We start from the raw sequence: 21,120 nt of genomic DNA, 5'->3' as shown, positions 1-21,120 counted from the left end.
GTAAGACGCCTTATTTATGCCATTATTATGCCTTTAAAACTTTCAAAACAATCTGAAGCTCCAAATAAATAGACACCGGTTAACTGTCAGATTCTGGATATGAGCAAAGCAAAATAGATCAAACAAAACTACAAATCAAACTGCTTAGCAAAATAAACACCACAGTTTCATAATATTTATTACAACAAACTTTATAAAATTATTACATTATATTATAAAGCTGAAAATCTGTTGCAAAATCTGATTGGCTGAGCCATGTTCGAAGCAAATCAACAATATGCCCAAGGACCGCCTCACAGAGACTGAATTGTGTATCACTGCGCCACGGCATGAAAATCCCTTGTGCTGTTAATGGAATAACCTTTGATTCTCACGCTGCTCGCATGGACCACCGAGTATATTGATGAAATAAGAACCCATTTTTTTGTTCAAACTGAGTGGCTGGCAACTTATGTTCTTAACTAGAACTAGGGTGGTCAACTAGCTAACAGGCTAAAAGATAGCAAACATCCTAAACAACTGCATCATTAATATCATAGACTTGAAGTATTTACGGTATGATTAACTGTAAAATGGCTGTATACAAGTCTAAGTAATGGGACTTGACTGGATTACACACTTCACATGTTTGTGTTTCAGTCAGAAGTCGTGTCAAAGCCAGGACAAATCACAAACGCTCAAAATAGAGTGCTAGCTATGAAAGTTTAGAAATCCTAGCCTCTATAGCCAAATAGTGCAGCATTTATGAAGTATGTATGTGGCTGAAACCCAGATTCTATCTTTTAGCTATATTATTTACTGTTGGGCTGCAGGAGCCACTATTTAAATTCCTATGTAGTGCGCTATGTAGGGTGCATAGAGCTGCTTGAGATTGAGCCCCAGCATTAGAAGAGGGCGCCTCTGGATTGGTAGTAATTTTGTGACCAAAAATACTTATAAAGTGAAGGTTTTTGCATTAAACGGTGCTGTGTACTCATACTCTAGCACATGTACTCATGTACGCTGTTAGATATATTCCTAAATTATACTCCCTTACAAACATTGCTAAAACAGGAAAACAATATTACGTTGTGTCAAAATCATGACACCAGAAATTGATGCATCGGTCATCACTATGTTGACGAGATTTTGCCCAGGTTCCTAGGAAAACAGTATTTTCCATCTCATTGTCATGGTAATGTGTTTCTTTGCAAAGGAGTGAAGAAGAAGCGAATGCAGCTGGGCTCGCTGACTACTGCACTGACAACAAAGAAAAAAACAACAAAATAAAGAGCACAAAACTCAAAACACTACACTGGACCACGAGGCCTCTGAGACCTGCCACACTCACACTAACATCACTTCACTCACCTTTGCACAGAGCCAGACGGAGAACCCAAAGTGACCACAATCACAGCAGCCGTTTTGTAGCAGAGATTATGGAGAGGCTGAATGTACCTGGTAAACATGAAGAGTCACCGTGGCAGAATGGTCAGAACACACTGTTGTACATGGACAGAATTTTGGAACGTCAAGGTACTGTGGACTCTGCAGATGTGAAAAAAGTGAAAGAACTTCACACTAAAGAAAGCACATTTGTAAATAGATTCTGTTGATGTAAGATACTGTACCTGGACCTGCCTCGAGCCCGACTGATATACAAGCGAATTCAAACTATTCTGCTAATCAATATCAGTCAAAAAATTAGACTGTTTAGTTGAACATTGCTTACCTTAATATTCTAAATATGACTGTAGGTTCAAATTGTCAAATTTTCTTTCTCGGAGTTGAAACAGAAAAAATGTATACTCATTTTTCACAGCTCAGATTTAGTCCTTCACTTAGAATGAAACGCATTTGTTCAGCTTAGTTTGGTGTGAAATGGTTCTAAGTAGAGAAGACTCTGCTTTCATTACAGCAGAGGTCTGCTCCCACGGGATTTCATCCCGCTCCCGCCCGCAACCAAAGCGACTTGTGCCGCTCCTGCCCACGCAGTTCCGTCAAGACGAACTGACATCCAATCTCTGGCATAGTCTATTAACAATTACATTATCCTCTACTGAAATAGCACGGCAGTTACGGCCATCAGGCTCACTGTGTGTAACTTCACCAAACGCCATTTATTCCCAGTTAACACAAACAGAAATTAAACCACAGAATGGTTATTTTTGCTGTTTCGCTGGGCTCCACAGCAATATATTGTGGTAGGTCTCGCAGGAATCCGCAGCAGTGCAGACCTCTCTATTACAGTGATGGTGATAGGAACCAGTGAACCTACACATTTTATAAGATTTTATATGCAATATTGATAATGGTAAAATAATGGTAAACATGAAAAAAAGTTTTTTTGAGGGACTATTTTCCCTTACAACAATCTGCATCTACAGCTACACCATAAAATTATTTCATGCCAAAATCTTAATTCAAAAATTTCATAAAACAAATGTCTCATGCATTATATATACATATATACCATTTCACAGCTCTCTAATGCAGCTTCTAGGTACATTCAACTCTTCAGACGTTTGGTTCCCATCACTGCCACAACTACTCTAAACTGGTAAATTCCTCAAGTCCTGCTCATTTCACATCAAACTGCAATTGAATGACCTTCACACGGATCACAAGGATCATGATCAGAAATCTCACTTTCATCAACCCATATATAACATTTACTAAACAGCCCTTGAAGAACCATCTTTTCTAAGAGTAAATATGTGAGAACTAAGCAGTATAAAAAGAGCCATTTTTGAACTCATTGTTTTTTGCAATGTCATGAAAAACTAACCATATTTACATATATCCACCTATTCAGCCTCCAGTGGTTTAGCTCTGCCCACTCACATGGAGAGAATCAGAGAAGAGCTCATTTACATGCATCAGATCTTTACCTTAAAAGTGTTCTATTTTTTAAAAAGTACACTTGATAATCTGAAGTATGCAGACAAATCCTTAGCCTCCTAACATTTGCAGATTTTATAGGCCATATATGATTTATCGGTCGGGCCCTACACCAAAAACTTCTGTTGAACATAAACATTCACAGACCACTTTATTCGAAACTTCCACCTAGAAGCTCCACCTTTCTGGTGTACAGTTAGAGACTGTAGCCCCTCTACTGACCCCAGAGCTGCTCTTGCCTGCATGTTTTTGGGTGGTGGACCACTTTCAACCCAACAGTGACAGTGAAGTAAGTAAAGAGCCTAGAAACACCAGCACCATGTCAGTGTGACTGCTGTGCTGAGAAGACTCCCACCTGGTCAACAGTGGTCCTGTGGTCAGAAACTGACCAACGATGAATGAGGTACATAGTGGATGATGAATTGTACATGACAACAGATGAGCTACAGTCTATAATTCTGCATCTATATACTACTGTTCAAAAGTTTGGAATCAATTTTCAGGTTAATAATACATTTTTATACAGTGTAGGCTTAAATTTGTACAGGTTTTATTCAATGGTTCAACATCATGTTATCTGCCTATTTGATCACCAGTTTCAAAATGTGAAGAATTCTGTATGTTAATTTTATTTTACTTGGTAAGAAGGTAAACAGAAGGTATTTTAGATGTTTTATTCAATATTGCAATTGATTACAATTTGGATACTGAATATACTGTTATATATATATTGCTGCTTTCAGAGAGCAAAACCTCATATCTCCATTTTTGTTGCTTTTCAGTTTTTGTTTGACATTGAAAATGCCTGCTGCCCTTTACACTGTGTATTGTATGTATTGGTTAAAGTAGCAAAAGAAACAGCCCAAAATTGCATGAAAAAGTCTGGTTCCATTGACTTACATTAAAAGCAAAGTCGTTTTTTCCCTTCTCTTGTAAAATCATAATTTTGGAGATACAAAGTTTTGTTGGTGGATAGATATACATCTCGTCACTGTCCAAAAAAAAACCCTTGTATTGCTGTTTCTGCTTTTCTGTTTTTGACAACATGAATTGAATTACCAGCCGCTCTTTACATTGGGTCAGAATTTCATGATGAAGGGACCAACAGAAATGACCTTAAATGACTTGGAATAAAATGTTCACACCAACTTTTATTACGAATTAAGGATGTTTTTTCCTTCTGCAAAGTTACCAGGTTTTTGTCTGACCGTGATGTTCTAATATGTATGTATAACATTTGTCTAACATTCTTGATATTATTCGGCTCTCTCAGTTACTATGAAATCATATACAGCTCTGCTCATCTTTCATTTTTACTTTCACTCAATTATTACTTTAAGTAGTCAAAAACCAATGAAATTTTAGACCAGAGGTCTTCCAATGCAGATTTTGAATCCTTAGAACTAGTTCCTTTACTAAACAGCCCTTGGAGAACCATCTTTTCTTAAGAGTATAAATATGAAAACTAAGCAGTAAAAACAGCCCTTTTTAAATTCATTGCTTTTGTGAGGTCACAAAAACCAACCACATGTACACGTATCCACCTTCTCAGCCACCAGTGGTTTAGCGCTGCCCAGTCACACTGAAGTTGAACTGGACTGCTTTTTGAATGAGGCACTATACAGGGCTGCCAATCAGAACAGAGCTCATTTACATGTATCAGAGCTCATGACCATGTATTACATGCCTTAAAGGCACAACAACAAAAACTTAATTCAACGACGTAAAGAGGTTAGAAAATGGCCATTTACAATGAATTATTCCTAATTGTGCATAAAACCACACAGACCTTGAATCCAGTTTCAGGTCCTGTTTTGAAAAAAAACTTGAAAAAACTGGATTCAAAGTGTGGAGCTCTGCTGTAGAGTATTAGAACACATTTATCCGCAGCCAAACTGATTTAATATTGAGCTGAACAGCAATTCTACACTTTTGAACAGAATACTTTTAAAAAAGTAAAGCTGCCAAATGGAACTGAAAAGGGTTCTTTAGAGCAATGCCATAAAATAAACACTTTCAGCTGGAAGAATCTTTCAAAGGATGATTCTTTAAAGCAATAGTTTTCAAATTGGTCCTCAAGGATCCCCAGATGCTCCACAACTTTGCCTTATCTCTACATGTTGTAAGTTAGATAGATGCAAAAATCTAGACCATTTTGGGGTCCCTGGAACCTTGTTGGAGAGTCTTTAAAGAACCATGTTTGTAAATGTGATTGTCAAGTATGAAGACCCTTTTTAAAGAACTGTACACTCTCTACCCCAATTACAACAGAACAACCAAGCCAAGAACATTGCAGTGTATATAGTGTAGTCTATATAGTGAACCTATTAGGTAGGTGGAACTTATGAAGTGGCTGGTTTGTGGAAGCACAATGCAGATGTTTCGGATAAAGTGGATGGTGGTGATTGTATGTATTACTTGTTTTTGATGGACGTTATTTACAGAGACACAAATTCTGATCACTGAGACTATTTGGGAATTCCACCTGACAATCATTTGTCTTCCTTTGCTGTTATTTATTAAGAACAAAAAAAGAACACAAATGATTTTTCCTTCTGCACTAAATACCAAACTGCATCATTGATGTTGTTGGTTTGCTCTGGTGTGGAATGTCCCAAGACAATAAACAAGCAGATTATTTTCAGGGATTGGTTGTGATATCTTTATTGTCCTTGATTATGTCTAAGTGTACAAAAAGCATGCAAAAAATAGCTTCTTTGTATATTTTTGGTACATATTTACATTGTAATAAGTTGCATTCAGTAGTTTTTGTGCCATGCTTCTCTTTTTTTTGTATTTGTCATTTTCAGAAATATAAAGTACATTCAGGTTAATGCACGAGAACACAGATATCCATGTAACAACCAGCAACGTCACTCAAGCAAAGAGAAATCAGACGAGTATATGTGAGAAACTGCAGTTCATTTATAGGCCATCAATCCTTTTTGTTAACACCCCATTATGAAAACTCACCCTCGTGAACCCTCACATTCACACACAAATTTAGAACAGGAAGATATTTACAACCAGAAAAGCTTTGGATCCAAAAAATATCAAAGTAAAGTGACGTTACATTTCACTGAGCTTGTCAAAACTGCCCTTGTTCCCTTAACATAAAAACCCCAACATAACTTTTAAATGAGGGCTTTGCAATGAAACCATAGGGCTCTGTACATCTGTACCTCCTGTAACACACCTAAGCTCATTACCAGACCATTCACATGAGCAGAATCAGACGTGTTAAAGGGGTCCAAGGACAGCGAGAAGCACTCTGTCTGCTACAAATATCTGAAGTCGTGCACTATTCTATAGTTGACGTCATGCCAATATAGGGAACTCCGGGGACTGAGCCATTTGTCTCTATAGGGAAAATGAATGGTATTTTCAAAAGTAGCCAAAACAAAAATGTTCAAAATATACTCCTCACAAAAATACTCCCCACCCAAAGTCACTGGATCCTCCAAAACATCTGCACCCCCATGAACCCAACAGGCCTAGTGCTGGGCTCCCAAAAAAGAAAGTCACTCTTTTAAATCTGCTGCCATGTACATGTTCCCGTTGTAAACAGTAAAAAAATTGACCAAATTCAGCATGTAGAAAATAAACTTTCCGTGTGCTTCCGTGTTTTATATCACTGTATAAAAGATGCACAAGGCTTCCTTTCTTGGTGGATGCACCATGTTTCCTCCGAGTGAGTGCATGAGCTCACTCAGAACAGAATTTGCATCCAAAAAAATAATAAATAAATAAAATTAGAGTTACTATATGGAGAGTGCCTGATGTGATCAAATATCAAAAATGAGTAAATAAAAAAGCAGAAACAGACACTTTTTTGTGTCGACCTTAAAGGTTTAAATAGTCATAATATTAATAAATGCTACCATCTTGCACATTGAAATGATGTTGAATGAAAGTAAGTCTGCTGTCATACTTTGACAATATTATATACCAATACCAGCTACTCAAACTGTAACCTAGAACTGTCAAGGTAACTTAACCAAGACATTTGACAAAGCTTGCTGCTTTGGCAAGGTTGTCAATTCAACGCACAGCAGTGTTAGCCTGCATGTAGCAACATTCAGATTGTGACAACATAGTCTCATAACTCAGAAGATCCAGAGAGACCGGATTTGAGCAAAGAGGCTCGTAATGTGAAGGTAGCCTATGACAGGGCACACTGAGGCTGCAAAAACAACTACTGTAGTTCCTTATATGGGCATGTCATCGACTAAGAAACGATGCCAGAACTTCAGAAGTCAATGTACACAAAGTAATGAAGTGCAAATGGTGAGCCACACCACACAACAGAGACTACACTGTGGTTAAAGCTGAGGTATAAGCACCTGCACCTGTTAGCATTTGTGTTTGCTTGCTCTATGATAAAATGTGTTAAAGGGGTTTTAAAGTTAACTTGAGTCGTACCACAATTAATGATATACTTGAGCCATATGCGCTGCACCTGATATTCGAGCTTTTGTTAGACGGAAGTTATAAAGTTATATTGAGGTCAAGCTCATGCCACATGACATACAAACGACATACAAGTGCATAGTGAACATTAAGAGGGGTTACACTTATGAAACACATACATACAGCGTTTTTCTGAGCATGTAGCAAGAAATTTGTCAATATTGAACACTTTCGTGTATGTGTGTACCTGGTTTATCTGCTAAATCTGTTTATTAGTTTATCTGCTAAATAACTGGTGCTGAGAAAAAAAAGTTTTTAAAGTGACTTGACTGAAATGTGTACATCATTTCCATGTTAGAAAGATATATTAAAGTAATACAGTTACTGCCAAAGGCAGGTACACTGATAAAACTGATCCTGTAATGTATTTTACAGGTGAAAATGGAGAAAAGAACACATTGGAGTCAAGTGCATTTAATGCATGATTTTAGACAGTGATGTAACTAGGATTGTATGATCCTAAGCAAGAACGCACCTCCCTAAAGCAAACATCCTATGACATCTTATTTAGTACATCTGGACAAGATCCTTCTGGTTTAGCCTTACACAGAAATTTCTGCAGGAAATGAACAAAATGCAGATGTTATGGCACAGTAATCCAGTGTCACCTAAACATTCTGCTCTTCCAGATTCTTCTATTATCACTTTGAAATAACAGTCCAATCTAAACATCTGTCCAGTGGCGTATGTACAGATAATATCTGCCAATATCGATATCATGGTGCAACCTTTACAGCAACAATGGATGAGATGTATTATGAATAAGAGAGATAAATAATAAATAATGGACTGGTTGTGTAGTGATGGGAGCTAACTGATCACGCATGTTGATATGAAACTACGCATGAGCCTTGGGTACAATTGTGTCATGATCTATATGAGGGGTCCAATTAGGTTTTATAAGGCCTGGTTGCACCCCTCCTCCCTTTCCTCTGAGTAGTTACGCCAGTGACTTTACAGTATTGATGCCCAACTCGCCTCCAAACACAACAGATGAAACATGAAAACATGTTATAATGGACATTTTTGTAACTTATCAGGACACAATTTGTATAAAAGTGATATTTTTGACATTTTATACAATTTGATAGTGACATTTCTGGCACCAGAAACCCCTTGGGGATCCTGAACTCCTGGTTGGGAACCCTGCTTTAGTACTCGTTTCAGAACTGGAGCAGCTGTTAACACATTTAAAAATGATAGATTTACAAGCTGTTTTGAATCTGCCTGTGTATGCAGTCATCTACATTACCTAAGAGAGAGAAGGCTGCTTTTAGAGTTTTTATACTTTCATCCAAAAAAAAAAACAAGCTGCATTCAGGGTGAATAATTAGCAGCTACTCTAATTTGGGCAGTCCCCCCAGTGTTCACTTGATCTGAAAGAGCACGGCTGCTTCCTAAGCGGACAAAATCCAATTTAGATGGGTGCCAATTTAAAATGCCCCTGCAATTACAGTGTGATAAGACCGCCAGCCCACAGCTGCCATTCTTGTCCAGAAAACAGTACCCTTTGCCCAGCTGAACTGCTTGGAAGGTCCAATAAGGGCGCCTTTCAAAGGGAGGATGGAGGAAAAAAAAAAGATGAGTTTGGTGCTTTACAGCTGTACTTCAGGACTTGAGGGACTGCATTTCCTTTAAATGCCGGGTGCTCTGATACTAATCACTGTATTCAGATTGCAGGCGGCTGTCTGAGACCGAGCGAAAGCGATTCTCTCTGTTTCTGCACCAATACATGCTCATTCACTCATGTGTTTATGGATGGATGTTTGTGTGTGAGATAGAGAGACTGTCTGCGTTCCTAACTGACAAATAAGCCATTCAGAATGAAGAGACTGTAAATAATGACAGATTTCTGCTTCTGCAGGGAGACAATAGCACACTGTGACACACAACAGTATCTTTGCTACCGATTCTGTCAGAATGGAGCATCTGCAACATTCACCATGATGAGGAAAGAAAGTCCTGTATGGTAGTGGTGTCTCTGTGTGTGTGTGTGTGTGTGTGTGTGTGTGTGTGTGTGTGTGTGTGTTTAACCCCTTAAACCGCAGACTTAATCAGTAACTGATCTTAAGGCTTCTGTAACGGTACACTGAAGCCACAATTAAAATCACAGGGCAATTACTATAAAACTAACTTGAAGGTTATGCAGTGAGAAAGGAATTAAATGTAAGCCACATACAGACACAGGCACAGAGCCATTTCCCTGTAAGCTGTAAGAGGTATAAGCAGTAATTTAAGGGCCCTCAAGCCAAGGGCCCACCAGTATGTACAGTTATGTGGAAAAAGTCAGAGATCACCTTCATTTATTTAATTTCCAGTCAAATCAGCCATTAAGTGCAACTTTCAGAAATGGTGTATATGGTGTATTTAGTAGGGTATAATAAGGTAAAAAAACTCAAAAAACGTATTATGTGGTGGGCACCAGATACTATGTGTTAAGGTCCCAATAATCCATGAGTTGCTAATCACGCCTGATATAATCAGGGACGCATTGAATGTATTGATACTCACCACATTGTATCTGGTGTGTACCAGATGTCCCTTCAGGAGCTCTTTAAACTTCTGAAAAAATTGTACTTAACTGGAAATGAAATAAATGAAGGATGGCCTCTGACTTCTGAAGAGTACTGTGCTTTACTTATTTAATATTGCTTGCAAGAAAAATATTCCATTGTTATTTTTTTCCCTGAAAAACAAACAAACTAAGCATTATTTTTTAAATTCTTGCATACACATTTACGTACATGACTGGGTTGGGTCTGGGCCCCCCACGTAGAACGTTTCTCAGAGACGGCCCTGGCCTTGCAGTTTAAGGGGTTAAAACAAGAAGCCCTCAAACACTTTGCATGTAATTGTGTGCAAGCCCTATTCTGTAGCATTGTGTTTGTCTGAAACACGCATATTAAGACAGCCCTATCATAATTGGCTCATTTTTGCCCATGTGAGTGTGTGTATATGTGAATGAAGATACGTTCTGTGAATGCTTGAATATACCAAAGTGACAAGCATAGTAAAACTGGCCATGTTGAGAATAAATATTACGGTATGCAAAGTGCGACAAAGCAAGACATCAACATTATATTCCACACATATACAAAAAAAAAAAAAAAAAAGCTCTACTGAGCTGATAGAGCCATGCTATTCCTGCTTCTGTCAGAAGGTGGCACCAGAACAATGTCCTTGTTCTAGATTTGAGATGTTAAATAAATGTTCCTCAGAAGTAGCTCCAAGTCTTTTGGTTCTCCGTTCATAATTTTTCCAACAAGGACTTTTTTTCTTTTTTTTTTTAAAGCTTAGTCCACTGTCAAGCAAAGGCAGTCCTCCAAACACACCTTAGAATTCAGCAAAAGTCTCTGAGATTGAGCCAGCGAAGCTCTGCTCACTTCATGATGGACATGCTGACCACTTGAGCATGAATGAAATATAAAGGGCGGCATTTCCAAAGTGAAGATGGTCCGTGTTTCATGAAGCTCCCAGCGTCTTTCTGGCATGTGGAGTTCCACTGTGGGGAAAGGTGAAGCCAGGGATATCATCTTGTAGAAGAGAGCTGGTGGACATACAGCTTTCAGGCATCCAGAATGAAGGAAGGATCAAGTTAGGACCAAAAAGCAAGGGTGGTCAGGCTAAACTACTAGCATCCAGGCTGCTCGAAAGGTTTTGGAATAACAATAGTCATCAGAGGAGCGGGAAAGAGGAGCTACGTCTAAAGAAACAAGAAGTGCAAGCAGGACTGAACTTGAGCAGATTGCAAATGGCGTGCAGCAGTATTCATTTTGATGTCCAGTGTAGTAGTTAGTAAAGGGCAGGGCACGTACAGTCATCTGCGAATGTTAGAAGAGGCGAAGATGCTCAGGAAGAGGGTGGCTCATCTTCATGCAGGTCCTCCAGCTCCACTTCCCTTCCACCTTCCCCACTGCTACCTTTTCTAAGAAGGAAAGAGAAACAAAAGCTTTATATATATATGATATATATGTATATATCAATAGCTTGATCTTGTATCTAAATTACACCACTTTCCCCTTAATGTACCAATAGATTTGAATGCTCTGGAGAAGCCTAGGGTAACCATGACCAAGCCAAGCATTGGCTGGGGGGGCATAAAGCCCACAAGTTTCAGCAAAATAACACAAATATATTTCATTTGCATGATATCTTCAGCACTCAGCGTTTGATTTTGATGTGTTCATAAAAAATTAAGGCATTAAATTTATATTTAACACTTCTCTCACTGTTTAATTCAGGGCCTTTGTTGTAACACTGTGTTAAAACTAACTCTGCCATGTGGAGGCTACACTTTAGCCTGACCAGCTCTCATTGTAAGTTGTTTATATTCTTTAAAATGGTGCTGTATTACAACTGAGGCTGCAAATCACGCAGGGAATAAGCACTTGGTAATCATTAAAATTATGTTAAAAATGTTATTTTAAATTTATTTGATGGTAAAAAAAACAGTATTCAGACTGAATCCCAAGAAATATCTTTATTCACAGATGTTGCTATGGGACTACAAGATGATTAATAATAGCACTCTTTACTTTTAATATGCTTAACTAGATTAAATATTAATGATACATTTTGCCACACTCTCTTACACTTGATTCTTGCAGAATCTATTCCTTTAAAAATCCATGCTGTTACTTAAAAGGAGAATTGTAAAATAATAGGACACTGCTCATGCTTGGTCTCAGTAAATTTAAAGCTTACCAAAGTGGATATGTAAGCCTGTGTAGACATGAACTGAGATGAGCACAGGGGAACATTATTCTCTGGCTGTAACACTAGTGACACCCACAACCTGATCCAAGTATAGCAAACAACAAGCAGACTTCAAAGAGGGAAGGGATACACAACACAACAAACACAGACAAACACTGGGTCTGCCCCTTCAACAATGATGACCACACGGCTAAAATACGGTATGAATATGAAAAGATGGACATTCAATATGGACATGTCATCTTACATTCAAGAGTCTCAAACCAGCAGGCACACAAACATCACTGAAGAGGATAAGGGGTTGCATGAAGCATTTGACCGATGGCTAGCCAAACAGCATGATGACCATACAGATGGCCATACAGCAAACAATTACCTTAAAGAAGGGTGGAGTTTTAGAGAGGGGCGGAACGGCCATGAGTCCCTGCACCGAAGAGAGAGAGAGAGAGAGAGAGAGAGAGAGAGTGAGGGAAAGAGAGTCAGAGGTCATAGGTAACTGGAGATGTAACAACTCGGTGGACTTTCCACAACTGTGCTAAAAACATTATTTTTGGCACTGTCCTAGAAACTGTCCTTTAAGTGACAACGCTACAAAAAAGACAAAATCAGAGACTGTACTAGAAACTGTCCTTTAAGTGACTGTGCTACAAAAAAGACAAAATCAGAGACTGCGCTAGAAACTGTCCTTTAAGAGACTGCTACAAAAAAGACAAAATCAGAGACTGCGCTAGAAACTATCCTTTAAGTGACTGTGCTACTAAAAGTCAAAATCAGAGACTGTGCTAGAAACCATCCTATAAGTGACTGTGCTACAAAAAGACAAAATCAGAGACTGTGCTAGAAACTGTCCTTTAAGTGACTGTGCTACAAAAAAAGACAAAATCAGAGACTGCGCTAGAAACTGTCCTTTAAGCGACTGTGCTACAAAAAAGACAAAATCAGAGACTGCGCTAGAAACTGTCCTTTAAGAGACTGTGCTACAAAAAAGACAAAATCAGAGACTGCGCTAGAAACTGTCCTTTAAGAGACTGTGCTACAAAAAAGACAAAATCAGAGACTGCGCTAGAAACTGTCCTTTAAGTGACTGTGCTACAAAAAAGACAAAATCAGAGACTGTGCTAGAAACTGTCCTTTAAGTGACTGTGCTACAAAAAAAGACAAAATCAGAGACTGCGCTAGAAACTGTCCTTTAAGCGACTGTGCTACAAAAAAGACAAAATCAGAGACTGCGCTAGAAACTGTCCTTTAAGAGACTGTGCTACAAAAAAGACAAAATCAGAGACTGCGCTAGAAACTGTCCTTTAAGAGACTGTGCTACAAAAAAGACAAAATCAGAGACTGCGCTAGAAACTGTCCTTTAAGTGACTGTGCTACAAAAAAGACAAAATCAGAGACTGCGCTAGAAACCATCCTTTAAGAGACTGTGCTACAAAAAAGACAAAATCAGAGAATGCGCTAGAAACTGTCCTTTAAGTGACTGTGCTACAAAAAAGACAAAATCAGAGACTGTGCTAGAAACTGTCCTTTAAGCAACTGTGCTACAAAAAACACAAAATCAGACACTGCTAGAAACCATTCTTTAAGTGACTGTGCTACAATAAAGACAAAATCAGAGACTGTGTTAGAAACTGTCCTTTAAGTGACTGTGCTACAAAAAACACAAAATCAGAGACTGTGCTAGAAACCATCCTTTAAGTGACTGTGCTACAAAAAACACAAAATCAGACACTGTGCTATAAACAGTCCTTTAAGTGACTGTGTTACAAAAAACACAAAATCAGACACTGTGCTATAAACCATCCTTTAAGTGACTGTGCTACAAAAAAGACAAAAATCAGAGACTGTGCTATAAACCACCCTTTAAGTGACTGTGCTACAAAAAAGACAAAATCAGAGACTGTGCTATAAACTGTCCTTTAAGTGACTGTGCTACAAAAAGCACAAAATCAGACACTGTGCTAGAAACTGTCCTTTAAGAGACTGTGCTACAAAAAACACAAAATCAGACACTGTGCCAGAAACCGTCCTTTAAGAGACTGTGCTACAAAAAAGACAAAATCAGAGACTGCGCTAGAAACTGTCCTTTAAGAGACTGTGCTACAAAAAAGACAAAATCAGACACTGTGCTAGAAACTGTCCTTTAAGAGACTGTGCTACAAAAAACACAAAATCAGACACTGTGCCAGAAACCGTCCTTTAAGAGACTGTGTTACAAAAAAGACAAAATCAGAGACTGTGCTATAAACTGTCCTTTAAGTGACTGTGCTACAAAAAACACAAAATCAGACACTGTGCTAGAAACTGTCCTTTAAGAGACTGTGCTACAAAAAACACAAAATCAGACACTGTGCTAGAAACTGTCCTTTAAGAGACTGTGCTACAAAAAACACAAAATCAGACACTGTGCCAGAAACCGTCCTTTAAGAGACTGTGTTACAAAAAAGACAAAATCAGAGACTGTGCTATAAACTGTCCTTTAAGAGACTGTGCTACAAAAAACACAAAATCAGAGACCGTGCCAGAAACTGTCCTTTAAATGACTGAGATACAAAAAATCCGACACTGTGTTAGATACTGACCTTTTAACAACTTTTAAAAACCGTCTCATCATCTACTGTTCTAAAACCTGGCTTTTTAGCAATCAGACTTTTTGCAATATATTAAGAAGTTTTGTTTGATGTCAGACACTTTGCGAGGACACCCAGTACAAAATTAATAGGAAACACCACAATAAACACTGCCAACTCTGTAGTACTGCAAATATGAAGTATTTTATTAACTGAATTTTGAACACATGGTCAGTTTAAAAGACTAGCTTAGCTTAACTATATGCTGAAACTGAGGAACTCCACACAGTTTGTGTGAAAGGTTAATGAGAAATACATAGTGAGTATAATTAAAGTTGACACTGAATTATTAACAAGATGTAAATGCACCACACAGAGAGCAAGAGATTTATTTGACTGCAGGAATAAAGCAGTCAGGGACAGAAAGTTATTTCACCACCAGGGGGAGCTGTTGTTTTTTTTAGCCTTTTCACATATACTATATTTCCAAAAGTATTCACTCACCCATCCAAATAATGGAATTCAGGTGGTCCACTCACTTCCATAGCCACAGGTGTATAAAACCAAGAACCTAGGCCTGCAGACTGCTTCTACAAACATTCCTGAAAGAATGGGCCGCTCTCAGGAGTGAATTTAAGCATGGTACCGTGATAGGATGCCACCTGTGCAACAAGTCCAGTCATGAAATTTCCTCGCTACTAAATATTCCACAGTAAACTGTCAGAGGTATTATAACAAAGTGGAAGTGATTGGGAATGACAGCAACTCGTAAAATGACAGACAGGGGTCAGCGGAAGCTGAGGTGCATAGTGCGCAGAGGTCACCAACTTTCTGCAGAGTCAATCGCTACAAACTTCCAAACTTCCTGTGGCCTTCACAGTAGCTCATCAACAGAGTAGAGAGCTTCATGGAATAAGTTTCCATGGTCGAGCAGCTGCATCCAAGCCTTACATCAACAAGTGCTGTGCAAAGCGTTGAATGCAGTGGTGTAAAGCGCCGCCACCGGACTCTAGAGCAGTGGAGACGTGTTCTCTATAGTAACGAATCATGCTTCTCTGTCTGGCAATCTGATGGATGACTGGGTTTGGCGGTTGCCAGGAGAACGGTACTTGTCGGACTGCATTGTGCTGAGTGTAAAGTTTGGTGGAGGGGGGATTGTGGTGTTGGGTTGTTTTTCAGGAGTTGGGCTCGGCCCCTTAGTTCCAGTGAAAGGAACTCTTAATGCTTCAGGAGACCAAGTGATTTTGGATAATTTCATACTCCCAACTTTGTGGGAATGGTTTGGGGACGGCCCCTTCCTGTTCCAACATGACTGCGCACCAGTGCACAAAGCAAGGTCCATAAAGACATGAGCGAGTTTGGTGTGGAAGAACTTGACTGGCCTGCACAGCGTCCTGACCTCAACCCAACAGAACACCTTTGGGATGAATTAAAGCGGAGATTACAAGTCAGGCCTTCTCGTCCAACATCACTGTCTGACCTCACAAATACACTTCTGGAAGAATGGTCAAAAATTCCTATAAACTCACTCCCAACTCTTGTGGAAAGCCTTCCCAGAAGAGTTGAAGCTGTTATAGCTGCAAAGGGTGGGCTGACATCATATTAAACCCTATGGATTAAGAATGGGATCTCACTTAATTTCATATGTGTGTGAAGGCAGACGAGCGAATACTTTTGTCAATATAGAGTATATGCAGCAGCAGGGTCACTCCACCACTGCGGTGACAAACAGGTTACAACACTGATGATGTAATCAAAGCGTAAAAGAGACTGCTGAACATCATCAGTTGTAACATCACTGATGACATTACTAAAATCTGAGCTTTTCTAAAATACAGTCTACTCATGCTTGTTTGTCACAATTTATGTAGAAAATACTGCATTTATGATGTTTATTTTAACTTTAAAATCACTTAAAGTGTCATGAGTAACACCACAGACACAATCTTCTTGCTACACCTAAGGTGACTTTTCATTAACCACGCACTTTCTCAAAGTTAGTCTTTTGTCCTTTGAGATATCCCTAAAAAATAAAAAAAATTGAGATACGTGTAAAATAATTTTACCATAGGACAGAAAAAATAACATTTTTAGACTGAAAAATGAAAAAAATACTTAATATTAAACGTAATACATCAGCATCTGTAAAGTCACTGCTGTGCCATGCTCAACATGCCTAAAATCACTAAGCTAAAAATTGAACCTAAAAATTTAAAAACAAGAACATCCGTTTTCTTTATTTGTTTTAACAAGAAAAGTTGTCAGTGCAATGGCGGAATGACCTAGTAGCAGAGGAAATGTATTATGTAATTAGGTCATCATAATGTGGTCATCATAATGTGTTGGTGAAGTTGGATAGTTTATATTACTTAAAGCTGCGTTTTTGTGGAAGTTAATACAGGAGAACCTTTAGACCAGAGACTCTTCTGGGGCCAAAGTATCATGTTTGTGGTGGGCTGAGGGCCAAAAAGACAAAAGAGCAACTCACTAGCCTTATGCACATTGGGAGCATGCATGCTTTCACAATGTTGATGAATGCTATGTGCTTTAAATACAACAGTTTTCTTTCATGTGAAGCTGACTTGTTTTGACTGGCACTGTCCATTTCCCTCCATTAACTGTATGATTAAAAGTATTAAAAGTATGAGAACCCTTTGGAATACCCTAGTTCTCTGCAATAATTGACCATAAGATTTGACATTCTTTAGCAGATTTACCTCTGTGTTTAGGGTCATTGTCCTGCTGCATCACTCAGCTTCTACTCAGATTCAGCTGACGGACAGCCACACTCAAATGATCCATACTTTCATAAACTTTCTCTTAATAATGGCAAGCAGTGCAGGGCAGGAAGCGGCAGAGCATAATGCTCCCCCTACCATACTTCACTGTTGGGCTGGTGTTTCTTTTTGGTATGAAGCACCATTTTTACACTGTATGTAGTGCTGTATGTTCTTCTTGAACAATTCTACCTCAGACCTCAGCATGCAAAACCATTTCCAAGGATTATTTCAGAGTGTCAAGTTGCTCTTTGTCAAACATCATTTTTTTGTATAATAGGCTCATGAACAGAGATGATAACCACTTCCTCATTCCTTCAAAGCTTTAGCTGTCACATTAGTGTTCATTGAGTGTTCGACATTGTGCCTTTGGAGTGATCTTGGCTGAGTGTCCATTTCTAGTGAGAGTAGACACAGTACTAAATCATCTTTATTTATAGTCAATCTAAGTGTAGACTGATGAACACCTAAACTCTAAAGATCACTGTGTAAGTCTGTCAAGCTTTTATGCAAACCAACAATTATTGATTGTAGGTTCTGAGAGCTCTTTTTTGTGAGGTGTGGTTCACATCAGCAGATGCTTCTTGTTAACAGCAAACTCAAAATGTTTAAGAAACATTTACAAGTCAAAGTAGCTCTAGCCCACACCTCCAGCCTCACCTCATTAATTGCAGGTTTGGCAGGGGTTGGCAACATGTGGCTCTTTTACTGCCCTGTTGCAGCTCCTCAGCAGTTTTAGACTGTCAGGTAAAAATCTAATATTCCCCCTTTTTGGTAAAATAAAGCTCTGCTGATCATTCAAACACAGTTTTAACAATAAATGGTCTTAAAGACTGAATATAATGTCTAACTGCTAATTCACCTATGTTTAACCTTGAAGACCAGACTGCTGGTCACCATAGTGAAGAGGAAGATTTAAGATGAATATCGAGAACTTGGAGACGAATGGACTCATTTGTGTTTATAAGCACTCCGCTAGTTTTCTGATATTTGCGACGAGAAACTGTCAAACACTAAAAAACCAGTCACAAAGCTGAAGTCAGTTTCTTGTTCACCAGCTTCATGTTTGAATTTTCCTGTTCCACCTTAAATGGTGCGGCAGGTACATTCTGGGGTCTCATGTACCATTTTAGGGGGAACGAGATAATTGGAACAGGAAGCTGGAGAATGAGCAGCTTCAGTCTGGTAAAAAGTTGATTGTTGAGAGACATTTTTAAGAAATTATTTTACTTTTGCAGAAAAGATGCAAGAAAAGCAGCTATAGCTGAGCTAAAGTTTAAAGCAGAGCAAAGTAAGTCTGTGTTTTGGTTTATATAATATTTTTATCCACTACTAAGACATTAGCACATACTGAGACATATTCACACACACTATGGTAAAATGGAAGTAAAATGTTGTGGCTCCCAAGGTGGTTTAATTTTTATTGAAAGGACAAAATGACTCTTCTTAACATTTGTGGTCCCAACCCTTTAAAAGGGGTTCACATACTTAAATATAGCATACTTAGTAAAAAATCTAATCTTAAAAAAATGAGTTATATAAAAATGTTTGTTCTCTCATTGAGTGAGGTGGAGGGAGTGGGTAGGGTAAAAACTTTTGATGGGCCAAACATTCTTATGGGGCAACTTTGGGCTTCCCTCGCTGACCAAGCCCTGCTTGACATTTAGTCTCTAAATGACTGACGCTGACCAAGGGAGCGTTCTAAAGAATACAAAAAGAATTCACAGAAGCACATAAATTGATGTTTTTCTTTCCACGAAGCAAAAAATGTGACTCATAGCAAAACCAAGCCTAGACATCCCAACTCAAACACAGTGCAGGTGATGGCTGTAGTGAGATGCTTGTTAGAGTGAACACTTTTCCATGTGAGGAAGAGCTTGTTAAGGAAAGAGGGAGAGTGGCATCAAGGCTACACTGGCAGAGAGAGAGGATTGGAAAAGCATGCTGAGTGAAGTCTATCTGCTGGCCTTGAGTAAAACACTCTGATGAGCTGCACTCAGACCAGAAATTACTGTACAGAGACACTTACTGCCAATCTGCTGAGAGAGAGAGAGAGAGAGAGAGAGAGAGAGAGAGAGAGAGAGAGAGAGAGAGAGAGAGAGAGAAACACAGAGCAATAGAGTGTAATGGAAAGAGAGAAAGATACAGAAAGACAGAAAGAAGGAAACAGAGAGAAAAAGGGAGAGAGACAGAGAGAGAAACGGATAGAGAGAGTGTAATGGAAAGAAAAAGATACAGAAAGAAGGAAACAGAGAGACAAAGGGAGAGAGACAGAGAAAGAGAGAGAGAAACAGAGAGAGAGTGTAATGGAAAGAGAAAGATACAGAAAGAAGGAAACAGAGAGAGAAAGGGAGAGAGACAGAGAGAGAGAGAGAGAGAGAGAGAGAGAGAGAGAGAGAGAGAGAGAGAGAGAGAGAGAGTGTAATGGAAAGAGAAAGATACAGAAAGAAGGAAACAGAGAAAAAGGGAGAGAGAGAGAGAAACAGAGAGAGAGAGAGAAACAGAGAGAGAGTGTAATGGAAAGAGAAAGATACAGAAAGAAGGAAACAGAGAGAGAAAGGGAGCGAGACAGAGACAGAGAGATGAAAGAGAAGGGAAGAGAAGAGAGTAATGGAAAGAGAGATGCAGACAGAGAAATAGCAAGTGAGAAAAAGAAAAGAGGAACATGAGAGGAAATAAAGGGCAAGAGGCAGAGCTCAGAGAGAGGGATACAAACAGAAAAAATGATATAGAGAGAGACAAAATGGGGGAGAGGGAGAGAGAGAGTAATGGAAAGAGAGACACAGAAGGGCAGACAAACAGAGACAGAGACAGAGAGAGTGCAATGGAAAGAGACAGAAGGGCAGACAGAGAGAGAGTGAAAAGAAAAAATGATATAGAGACAGGAGAAACAAAAGAGAAAGAAGGAAAGAGAAAAGAAAACAATGGAAAGAGTTACAGACAGAAATAGAAAGAGAGAGAGAGAGAGAGAGAGAGAGAGAGAGAGAGAGAGAGAAAAGAAGAAGAAGAAGACAAGGGAAAATAAAGAGTGAGACAGATAACAAAGAGGGATGGAAATAAGAAATGAAAGAAAGGAAGGAAGGAAAGAAGGAAGGAAGAAAGAAAGAAAGAGAGACAGATGAGAAACAGGTGAGAAAGAGCGATACAAACCTATAGAAATAAAGAGGAGAGAGAAAAGAGAAGAGAAAAATGAGAGAGAAACAGAAAGGGAGAGAAAGAGAGATTGCATATGGGAAAGAGAGGGACAGAGCGAGAGAGAAGAGAGTAATGGAAAGAGAGAGATATGAAACATGCACAGATACGAGGTCATATGGAGGCTCTGACAGACTGAGCCGAGCCGCTAAAGTTTGTAAAAGGGTTTACAGAGTGCTGCGTTTCAGCACAAAATGCCGGAGAAGAACAGAGCGGAGGTAAATGTCATTGACTCACGCTACTATGGAAACGCTACGCTGCTGGTCAGAGGGGAAGGTAATGGGTGCTTATTAGTGTGTCCCTTCTGTTCACCTGTTCAAACAGCCAAGCAAGCCATTCCAAATGGCATGCTGTGACCTTGCTCATGTGGTCATTTTAAGAGAGAGAAAAGGGATTGGATGTGAAAAGGAGGGGCTATTCAGCTGACTTGAATGACCACAGTCAAAAAACAGAACACTACAGAAGGACAAAGGTAGTGGGCATAAAAAGTCATACGCATAATTTTATATATTTATATA

The 21,120-nt window shown here is 39.0% G+C and overlaps 2 protein-coding genes across 10 annotated transcripts in view; one reads left to right on the top strand and one right to left on the bottom strand.

The window, feature by feature from the left end:
- The window catches only part of p2rx1 (purinergic receptor P2X, ligand-gated ion channel, 1), a 53,814-nt gene extending 50,118 nt beyond the window's left edge, over positions 1 to 3,696 (top strand). For 2 of the 3 annotated variants that reach the window (XM_017701718.2, XM_017701717.2), the window contains exon 13: positions 1,361 to 3,696. In XM_017701718.2, the coding sequence (XP_017557207.1) occupies positions 1,361 to 1,384 (24 nt within the window). In that variant the 3' untranslated portion in view covers positions 1,385 to 3,696. Of the gene's footprint in view, positions 1 to 1,195; positions 1,251 to 1,360 lie in introns of those variants that run through there. The other variant, XM_017701719.2, reaches the window with a different exon arrangement.
- A 1,827-nt stretch (positions 3,697 to 5,523) lies between these two features.
- The window catches only part of camkk1a (calcium/calmodulin-dependent protein kinase kinase 1, alpha a), a 145,289-nt gene continuing 129,692 nt past the window's right edge, over positions 5,524 to 21,120 (bottom strand). For 6 of the 7 annotated variants that reach the window (XM_017701724.2, XM_017701721.2, XM_017701720.2 and 3 more), the window contains 2 exons: positions 12,443 to 12,490; positions 5,524 to 11,275 (listed from right to left, as the gene is read on the bottom strand). In XM_017701724.2, coding sequence (XP_017557213.1) covers positions 11,200 to 11,275; positions 12,443 to 12,490 — 124 coding nt within the window. In that variant the 3' untranslated portion in view covers positions 5,524 to 11,199. The remainder of the gene's footprint in view (positions 11,276 to 12,442; positions 12,491 to 21,120) is intronic. The other variant, XM_017701727.2, reaches the window with a different exon arrangement.

The sequence above is a fragment of the Pygocentrus nattereri genome, chromosome 23 (genome assembly GCF_015220715.1).
Source record: "Pygocentrus nattereri isolate fPygNat1 chromosome 23, fPygNat1.pri, whole genome shotgun sequence".
NCBI lineage: Eukaryota > Metazoa > Chordata > Actinopteri > Characiformes > Serrasalmidae > Pygocentrus > Pygocentrus nattereri.
The sequence above is the reverse complement of the archived record's forward strand: the minus strand, read 5'-3'. Positions and strand labels throughout refer to the sequence as shown.